The sequence below is a fragment of the Mya arenaria genome, chromosome 13 (assembly GCF_026914265.1).
Source record: "Mya arenaria isolate MELC-2E11 chromosome 13, ASM2691426v1".
In the NCBI taxonomy this organism is placed as follows: Eukaryota; Metazoa; Mollusca; class Bivalvia; order Myida; family Myidae; genus Mya; species Mya arenaria.
In genome coordinates, this window is record NC_069134.1 from 67,512,223 (window position 1) to 67,523,456 (window position 11,234).

Consider the following 11,234-nt stretch of genomic DNA (forward strand, 5'->3'; position numbering starts at 1 on the left):
CCGGACTTTTTCATTTTGAAGCACCTGTCTCTAAGAACTCCTATATTATGTTGTCCTGTACTCATTTAACATTGGATTAATGGCATTCTGCTAAAATGTACATTTCATTTGCGTAATTGCATACTGCTAAAATTTATATTTCATTGGAGTAATGGTATTCTGCTAAAATGTACATTTTTATTTTTTTAATACATCGTCGAGTTCAATTGCATGCTGCTGTCTTTTCTGCAGTAACATTTCAGGAATAATGTATGCTGCTTCATAAAATCATCATTTTGTATTCCCTCAGTGTTTTTGAAATGTGGCCTTGAACCAAACATTACATACATTCTATTGTGTGGTAACCATTTATTTTTATTGTCCACTCTGTTGCAGGTAATAGGAACGACCGGTAGGCAATAAGAACGACATTCGCTGTCTATCTGGACGTCTGTTCCTAGTTCGGATATATCAAATAGTGGCATCAAAACCATCATACCATCATCATATATCCGGTCCGGCCTTCTCCTCACTTCTAGGCTAATAATATGGCGAGTTTGAACAAAGATCCAGTAGAAATATTAATATAACATAATAATGTGCAGGTGTGATCGCCATGGTAAATGTTCGTTGAATATCATACTCTGTGTTTCTTGATAGCTGCGTACGTCAAATTTCGGCCGTCAGCATTTCGTTATAATGAATACGGTAAAAATGATTAACCTAAATACTTAGAACTGTGAACTAAAGTAAGTGAAATAAAAGAATCTTTGTTCTTGATAAATGAAATTTATATCTATGAAGGATAGCATTGCAATTACGGACTCATTAACAGCGAGGTCTCAACCTTGTGAATGCTTTTTTTGCATACATACATATTATGCTTAAAAGGCATGGATACTAATAATAAAACATAAAAAATATACTAATATGACAATCATATTTATTACATAAAACATATTATAGTCATCACTGTTTTTAAGTGAACTATATTATAGCAATATAAATCGTTAAAGTGACACTCTTATTCAAAATCAATTCATACACATGTAAAACAAACATAAATTTTGACTGATAAACCTTTAACTGCTTACTAAATAATGCATTTATGGAAAATATTACTTACTGATAACAAGATTGTAACCGTGTTTTTAATATCAGAAAGCGTAAAAATATTAAATGATTGTTGAATGTCTAAAAGATTTACTATAGTCTCATAAGGTAGAAATACCGTGTTTTATGCTCATTTCTTCCAAATTAAACTCGGTATCCTTCATAAGAACCATTGTTTTTAACATTTATTAATCCTTTTTGGAATATTAAAACAATATTGGTAAATCTTATTTGGGAGTGAGAGTGCATCTTTAATTGAGGGAGTGTGGTTATTTTTTATCATGTTTCAAAGACAAAAAATTGGAAGCCAAATGACACATATGCGCACAATTTTGAACTACAGCATAACTAATACAGTAGTTGTAAAGGACTTAAATATTAAATTAATTTCGACTCAAATAACTAAAAAATATCAACAAACAAAGCGTTCTATTTCTACGTATTCGGAATTGTCAAGTTGAACTTCATGATAATTTGTGTTAGTTCTTGTATAAAAACTTTCTTGAAGATAAGTTATTAGCGCATTACATTACCAATATCATTTACAGGACAATATGCCATGCTGTACAGCCTTTTTACCGCCATCTCACAACTTCAACATGGAAGATGTGGTTGCCAGTATAAAAATGTAGTAGAGGAAAACGTCGAGAGTATGACAATATATTGAGGTTCTCTCCAAATTTTACATCGAACTTAAATTAAACCAAGTATACACTGCTAAAGACTTATTTTTAAATTGTTTGATGTATGTTTTCTAAAACTGGTATACAGAAGAAAATTCCACAAGTTGCCTTATGTTTACTTGTAGATACTCTCAGTTGAATTAGCAAACATAAAAATACCCCGTTCAGTTGAATTAGCAAACATAAAAATACCCCGTTTAATAACTTTTAACATGTTACCATGAGACATATTTGAGATGATACTAGTTGGTTTTTAGTAATCATCATCTTAGTTTTTACTGTGACACTCAGGGGAAATGTAACCAATTCAGAAACAGCATTTACATTGTGGTCTTTTTTACTATGGGTTATCCTTCGTAAAACAATTGTGTGAAATTGCTCGATCAACTCAACGTTTCCAAAGCTCCAAGCTTCGTATCCATACGTTAGATAGACACAACTAGCATCGATAAATTTATGATCTATGGCAAGATCTATGTTCTTAAATATTTACCGTTACTTTAATAAATTCAAAATTTACATGAGATATTTGTGTTCTCCGACATCTTTATATATATTTACGTTCACTCCTTAAATTGAACTTATATTGGCCTAAGAAGCGGGGATATGTTGCTTTGCACATGTTGCCAGTCGGTCGATCGGTAGACCAAACCCTGTGAGATTGATTACTAGACAACGTTTGGGCTTAAGACCCTTAAACTTGGTATGGAGGCTGGTCATGACCACCAGATGACATGTGGATTTCTTTTGTAGATCCCTGTTGATTTGTGCAAGAAATTTACCATTGTCGTTTTTTTTATAAATATACTGGTTACTACTTTTACTGACCTTTAAGCAGGGATCGGATTTTTTTGTATAAATCGAATTGCCGATATTTTTTCAGGATATTAAAGCTCCAACATTTTAAATTGGTCAATAAGACCTACTATCGTCAAACTTGGAAAGGATATTCGCCATATTCTCAAATTACCCCACACGCATTAAATGTGAAATGACAAATTGGCGGCCTGTTGTTTGCATTTCTGGCACTAAGTACAATTATATTAGTCGTCGAGTAGTTTATGTTTGAATTCCATTGCAAACAGTCATCATGAAAACATTTTTAACTGTGTTGGAATCACGTTCGTAGTCTCCGAAGATCCCATTGTCATCAGCGCAGTAACAAAATGACACTTAGAACAGAAGATATGTCATTAAATACACAACAGACATGATTGTGTAATTAAATAAAAGTGCCTTGTGGTCATTGATATGACATGAAAGCCATTTAGTGTAATTTTGCTACAAGTATGAGCGAACCTGGAATGACAAGGGTCCCATTTCCCAGCATTATATTATTATACAACAAAACTTCATATATATATATATTTCTGTAAAAAAGGCAAGTACTAGACTGGAAAAAGAGCCACTTTTATTGTTATACATTTATAATAACATTTATGATTAATGATACATGATTTTATGGTGAAAATAATTTAAAAAATAAAAGTTTTGTTATGTTTCTCCGATGGAAATTGACTCACTTTTTTAGGCATTCTTATGTTTTCGAAGAATCCATAAATTTGCAAATCATTAAGCAGAAAATTTTGATCTCTAAGATATTCATAAAATTGTTCTTCCTGATTGGAGGTATTGGACTGATTTCACAGTATAAAACATATAAATTATTTACATTACTTAAACAAAATATTAATATAAAGCAGCAATCTCATTCTTAAAGTTCATCCTGGACCATATCCGGACATTTGGCATGTGTTCATAAGTTTATAACAAACTCAATCAGAAAGTGTGTGTCATGTTTCCCATATTTACTGGCTGTCATCTAAGTCCTGTGCTTCTGCAATTACAAGTCGTGTTTGCAAAAAAATGCCATCCAGGGGTTTTCAGCTGCATTTCGAAATAAATGGCGTAAGAGCATAAAATGGTGCAGTTTTACACATGTCTGCAGTCAATTTTTCATCAACTTTGACATGTTCCTTGCTTGTAGGAGTGCGAACGGATACATGTTTGTAAAATAGAACGCGAAAGTGTTGAAAACAGGAAATTGCACATTTTGATCAACCGAACAAGACAAATACATTCAATAGTGATAATTTGCCAAACAGTTGCAATGAATACATTTCTTACAAAACAAGACACTTTTCATCTGTTCTGATTCCTTTGGTTTACAATATACTAATTAAACGTTATAACCAGGTTTTCAATTAACAACAGGTTATGAGAATGAGGATGTTGTTGCGCTGGCGGGCGGGCGGGCTGTAGGTTTATCGGGCGTGTGTCAAATATTGGTTTCCGCCAAATAGCAAGTTAGCTATGATAGATAGTGATGAAAGTTGATGAGTAGGTATCTTAGGCGAAGTGATTGCTTTGAGGGGGGTGTCAAGGTCAGTGTTATTGATACTAAAAATAGAGACATAAATCCGACGAATATCTTAAGTAAGAATTAATTGAAAGTGATGTAAGTTGGTGAGAAGGTATCTTAGGCGAAGTGATTGCTTTGAGGGGGGTGTCAAGGTCAATGTTATTGTTACTAAAAATAGAGAATTATCCGCCGAATATCTTAAGTAAAATTAATTGAAAGTGATGTAAGTTGAGTGTTGGTAGCTTATTTAAAGATCTAGCTTGGGATTTCTTTTCACGAAATCGGGGTCATAGTCAAGGTTACTGCTACCAAAATCAGAAGAATAACTTCCGCCAAATCAGTGAAGTAAAAATTGATGGATAGTGTTGGAAGTTGATGTGTATGTAGCTTATGTGAAGATTTAGTTTGGGATTGCTTTTAATGGGGTCGGAGTCAAAGTCACTGTTACTAAAAGTGGTAAGAATGGTTTCTGCCCAATCATTTAAGTTAGATTTTATGGAAAGTAATGCAAGTTGGTGTTTAGGTAGCCTATGTGGAACAGATACATTAGGCCGGAAGTTAGCGATACTCTTATTTAGCAAATATATTTAATCTCTGAGATATTCATGACAGAGCTATTTATGATTGCAGGTATTTGACTTAATTCAACGCATAACAAATATTAACTAGCTGCTTTACACAGACTAACACAAAGTATTAATCTGAATCAGCATTCTTAAATTTAAATATCGACAGTGCGTCCTGGACCATGTCCGGGGATTTGGCACTTAAGTCCAACATAACTCAAATGAAATAAAATCAAATCAGTGACGAATACTGCAAGCTGTATTGACGAATTATTAGGATTCTTTTGATTCCTATTTATAAACAAAAAATACAATGTGAGAGATGACACATTCATGTTGCCGTGCTGCTACAAATAACAGTGATGAAATCGAAAGAATAAAAAACAAATAAAACCATAAAACGTTCGCCGCAGTTATATTCCACTAATTATAACATATGCTCGCATACACAAAACTTCTTACGTTTGGTCAAAATTTACGTGGAATATTTAATACGTGATGGAACTAGCAAAAATTAAAAAAAAAGTTTAGTTTCTAATTTCACCATGACATAGCGGCGATTAACTTCGATAACCATTTCATTGCCATAAAGTCATACCTAGGTATTTAAAATAAATTCGTTTACAATTTATAAATTCATACCGCCATACGACTATTTCCCACTTCGTCCCGAACGCCATCTCTTTTGATAAACAATGCCGTTTGTTTTGTCAGATTTCACTTCCAGTCCCCATTTCTCACAGTGAACTCATACTTTCCTTAAGGTCTTCTTTAGATTTCGGTATTAATACCTTGTCGTCGGTATGCAAAAGTAGGAGTAAAGTTACTTCTTGGATCAATATTCAACTTCTATGACGTTTTGCAAAAACAGATTTCAATTTCATTTACGGACAGGGATGAGAACATCAGAGAGCTCACGTCCGCCTTCTTTAGACCGACCGCTATTTCAAACCAATCGGATTTATCGACTTTGCATCGCACTACGTCATACATAGACTGTACTTTTCGTAGAATTTCCTAGATACCCTGACTTCATAAAAACAAACGATTAACGAAGTAAAAAAAAACATGGCCACATAGAAAACATCACCGTTGCTGAACAAGTGTTCGATCAAGCATTTTAGAATTTTGCGTCAACTGAAGATTTACCTTTTTTCTAAAACCGAACTAGCTATCCGGTAATGCTTCATGTTTATAGCCCCGAGTCATTAGACTCTTGTTTACCATACTGGTAAACGTTTTGTCATTGAACGCAAACGAGATTTCCCTCTATAAGTTTGTTACTTGCTCTTCGTTGCCTTTCTTGTACAACGGTACATCTATTGATTCCGGCAAATGACCACTACTTAATCCAGCTTCAAGATATAATCATTCATAAGCCCTTCTTGTGATCCCGTCTACTTGTTTAAATGTTTTAATCGCTTTTCTTACTTCTGCAGGAGTAATTGCATTATCAATTTCATCATAGGGTCATTTTCACCCTTGACCTTTCTGTAAATTGTTCAGCCTCAGAATTGAAAAATCCATTTAAATCGTCTGACCACTTGTAGAAATACTCCTGAACAGCATGTACCGGTTATGTTTTTCCCGTGTTTTGCATTACGTTTTGAGAAATATTACCGGAAATCGTTCGGTCTTTTCTTCTTTAGCCCTCCAATGTATGTCGTTTCCATTAAAGTGAACGTTAGCTTTTTATTCATAACCAGGAGTTTGTATGTACGCTTGGCTCTAAATAAGTGTTGTCGGTTTCAGCACTATTTAATGCGTTTAAACTTTAACGGCGTCCGTTAAAACTTTTTTCTTTGACATGTATTATTAAAACCAGGCTGCACGTTTAATTTGTACAAACTAAGAATGCTGAGGTTTCCAAGTTTCAAGTCTTATTTTCAAACAACTCAATTCATGTAACATGGCAGCATTAGCACGTTGTAATTTTGTAAATAATGGAATAGCGACCTCGTTTATGGTTCCAACAAACTAGTTTTTCGAGACAGTTATTCACACTTTGTTTATCCTGTGTGTTCATGCTAAATTATATTTCATTTAATTTCGGAAGTTAAGAAATTAAACCACGTTGAAATCTGTTTTCAGTTCATAATTCCGCCTGTAATATGTTTGTTCAACTTCATCACTAGCAGCTAGAATCAAGATTACCGCTATAGATACTTAAGCAAGTAGCCTTGAACTTACCTTAGGATATGGCCTTGAACAGACCAATTATCGTTATTTCCAGACAACGTTTTATTTTATTTTTTCCTCTTTAAAAAGGTCTGTCTGCAATGTAACCATCAGAATCCAAGTTTAAATTCACTGAGTCATTAGAAATATAAACCTGTTTTCCGCCAACTCGACCATAAAAAAACACAGCCGCATACAGCTTTCTAAAAAATGAAATCCGAAGATATCAGTTACTTATATTTCAGATCACCGTTTTTTGTATAAAATGCTGGTGGATTTTCAATATATATCCTGTGTTTTCGATCCTGGTATGACAATTGACCCAAGGTCACGTGCGGAAGCCGTTTACGAGGCTTGCCGAATTTCCGGTCACGCAGTGTACCCGATGGGCGGATTTTACCATCCGGATAGGAATCAGATTACTGATCTTTGTTCCTGCATACCTTACATATTTCATTTGTGTATAACAATGACGTGAAAGTCACATATGTGTTTCTTTCACCAAACAGCGCAATACTTTTGTGAAAAACTACAGAAACAAGCTCAGTAGCAAAAGGTTTAAACGTAATCCCGATTTAATGGCACTGGGTAAACGCCAAAAAAATAGAACACACAAAAAAAAAATACAAACAAGAAACATGGAAGACAGCACAAAACTCCACAAACAGCACAATGCATACATATTATATATATAAAAAACTATGTTGGTTTATCAGGGATTGTTAGGTACCGCCAACGTTATTAACTGATGTAATGACGCGTAGTAATTTTAGCTCAATGTTGACGTCAAATAGCTAATCTAAAACATCACCTTTTTAAAAGATTATTTATTTCATTGTGTTATAATGACTCTTTTTAAAAAATATAGATACAATTACACTGTATTGGTTGTCATATTTTCACTTCCGTAAAGTGTTTAATAATAGGAATAAGATATAGCGTTTTGACGCGCGTGACTCATTTGACATTTGGGTGCATGATAAGGATCTTCCATTAGGCCAAATTAACCAGAACAGACTGTTCAGTGTCACATGAAACCTATAACATCGGCGGCAATACATATAACTCTGGTTTCACTATTGGTCGAGTTATGGAATTGATAGTCTGAAAATAATCGTACAACGACTTTTACCTTGGTTCTTACTCAAAATTTACTTTTAGGATGACCATATAAAAACGACTTCACATGCTACCTTTGACAATACTCATCATCGTAGAAAGATCAATTATCGAGTCATACCTCTACAAGACAAAACAAAACAATAGACGAGCGTTATATCTGCTTGTGGTGCTCTTGTTCTTGATACTAAGGACAACATTGGTCTGAAAAAAGTTGCATGCAACATCCAAGTTTCGCAGATGTGATACGTTGCTTTTTCATTGTTTCAAATTATCCAGAACGTGTTATAAATATATACCGCACCTGCACGGGTTACCCGAGTACAAAAATAGTGCCGCCTTTTTAAGCTGAAAACTTGAGACTGCTATCTTAGATAAATTTCAGGTTAATGTAGGGCAGTGCCGTTGCGAGCTAATTTGCCTGAGTGACTTGGACCTGTTAAAACATACGTGTTTATTCCTTTGTAAGTTAATTATAACTGTTAATGTTTACCTAAGTTGTATTCCTGTCATCAAGCAACTTAAGTGAACTTACTTGTTACTGTTAGCATGAACATTCCACAATATCATCCGTGTGTTTCTGTAAGAATTACTTATAGTGTTCCTTTTATGTCCTATATTTTCACCATTCAAATGATTAAGAATGAACTCTTAGCCAACAAAATATCTTGCTGTTCTTAACAAATGGAATGTACTAGTGCAAGCAGTGCATGAGGAGACACCAATATATCAAGATATAATATACATAAGCTTTCAGAATGATTTCACATTTTTAGTTCCTATTTTATAGGTTTCTTTAAGATACAGTACATTGTCGAACTGTATTTACAGAGTAGTAATTTAAGTAAAAGTTTATCCAATATGGCACTTCCTTTGCCTGTCAACGTTGAAAAAAAACGTCGCCTTTAGCAGCCGGAGCATTCGGAACTCCTCGGATGTATGCCGGTACATGAGTAGAAGTTGTTTGTAAACTTTAGAATTATATCTTAATTAAATGTAGTGTTTTAATTTGTGTTTGCAGATCGAAGTTTAAATTTATTACAAGTGAAGTGTATTATTGCAAACATAATTAAGGTTCCCAAGAGTTTAGGCATTAAGTTTAACTGCTAAATTGAATTTCCTTCGCAATCTACTTGCAGCGTAGTTAAAGAGTACCGAGTTCTGACATTGTAAACCGTCCACATACACCCGAGGTTGTTTTCGATAAAAATGACCGAGGAGCTCCGAATGCAGTCGGAGAGGTTGTCGATCAATATCATACCTTTCTAAGTGCTCTCGATTACCGCCCTTTAACATTTTAAGAGGTTATGTACTTAATATTGCACCCATTGACGGTAGCCATTTTGATTTCATAACGAACGATGGCACAAGTTAGATGGTTCAACAGGAAAGTCGCAAAACATAATCATAATCGGCCCAGACCACAAAACGCATATTCGATGAGTATGCAATTAATCGCATTACTCATATATAGATTTGTTACATTTGTATTTGTTACTATGTTGCCTCCGAAGAAACTTTTTTCCAGACATTATATAGCTGGTATAAATTAATGTATGTAACGTACTTCGTCAACTGTGAAGATAAGTTATAGTATATTAATACATCCTACAAACTAAGATACTAATATTGTTCACGTACATTACTGCAGGATTGGTCCCGCTCCGTCGCTCAAAAATTGAATGAAGACTTCTAAGGGGACACCTTTTACATGTTCTTGTCTTTTGTCATTTGAAGGAGCAAGCTCAAAAATTTGGAATGAAGCATCATCTTATAGCCGTATTAAGTTTGTACCCCTGGGATCAGGATTTGCCCGGCCCATTGTTCAAAGTTCTGTAAGCTCTTTTGTAGAAATTATACTCCAACAATCGTTTTCCCTTCAACCAGAAGGTATACGTCTTAAATGTATAGTATGTAACATGAGCCAAAGGCCGTCTTCCATGTCTGTTTCTTTCCCTCTATATGTGCCCTCTATCTATTGTCAGGATTGGCCCTGTATCCCGCGGCTTATGTATATTTATATAGCATTACGTTTACGAATATTTTGTCTGCGATCATGATATACAGAGCTTAAGTATTTAGTTTGTATTATTACATACATAGGAACTATACTTAATTTATTTGAATCATATCCCTGTTGCCAGGGTTTGCCCTGTTGCGGTTTTTATATTTTAACCAGGATGGAAGGCAAACAGACACCACAAGAGACACAGCACTGCAAGATGACAAATAGTACACAACTATCAAGATATAGTTTTGCCGAACTCTATGACTCATAAATTCTTAATAGACTCATATATTGCACAATCATTCTTTTGTCGGAAGGCGTAGCACTTTAATATTTTAGTATGTAGGTCATTTACCAATTTTTCTGAATCGTGTCCATTTGGTAACCAAACCCTCTGACTCTTAGGTTTTAAATAACCTCATATTTGAAATAAATTAAAACATTTTATTGGGCATGAATCAATTTAGTTCAAATTGAGGCCCTTTTATCATGCTTTTCCTTTCATACCTTATGCTGACTTGCCCCTTTGACCATGATCCTTTGTACAGCAAACTTGCAAATTGTCTGACTAAGAGGACTTGTCTGTGTATTTTACATTTTATTATTGTCTTATAGCGATTAACGGAAGGTCTAGACCTAGGCACGGCTGTTATCATGGGATCAATTTCTAAAGTGACCGATACAGGTCCTTCCATACCATCTTGCCTTAAATCTTTGGTGTCTTCCCCTTCAATTATATTTTTTTTCCAAAATTATTTAATTGCGTTATCGCTGTATTGATTTATTAGTTGTTCTTTAAGGTCGATTGTGACAAAAACTGATATCTTATTAATACTTATGTGAAAAAACTACAGAAACAAGCATAGTAGCCAAAAGTTTAAACATAAACCCTGTTTAATGGCACTGGGTAAACGCCAAGCTCGGGTCCGTTTCCTGGGTAGAGACCAGTACTGGTGTCCATTTAAGGGACCAAAAGAAACCTATACCACTAGACCACTCTCACAACTACTAGTTATAGTATCGTTGTTTCTCTTCAGGCTATGGGCGTGTACTTGTTTGGAGAGCTCATCATATCCAGGGATCCGGCCCAACGGCGAATTGCCATACAGACATTTAGCAAGATAGAAATTGAAATGGAAAATGGCGTGAGAGCAGTTGTCAAATCGATGATATACGGAATTTAGAAGACATTGAATATTGAGACTGTAGTTTTGTCTTGAATAAAG

At 34.6% G+C, this 11,234-nt stretch overlaps 1 protein-coding gene across 5 annotated transcripts in view; it reads left to right on the top strand.

Annotated features, from left to right (window-relative positions):
* The window catches only part of LOC128212974 (aminopeptidase O-like), a 53,543-nt gene extending 42,313 nt beyond the window's left edge, over positions 1-11,230 (top strand). For 2 of the 5 annotated variants that reach the window (XM_052918402.1, XM_052918403.1), the window contains exon 16: positions 11,046-11,230. In XM_052918402.1, coding sequence (XP_052774362.1) covers positions 11,046-11,192 — 147 coding nt within the window. In that variant the 3' untranslated portion in view covers positions 11,193-11,230. Of the gene's footprint in view, positions 1-375; positions 1,197-1,640; positions 2,351-11,045 lie in introns of those variants that run through there. The other 3 variants (XM_052918405.1, XM_052918404.1, XM_052918406.1) reach the window with 3 other exon arrangements.
* Positions 11,231-11,234: the final 4 nt, after the last annotated feature.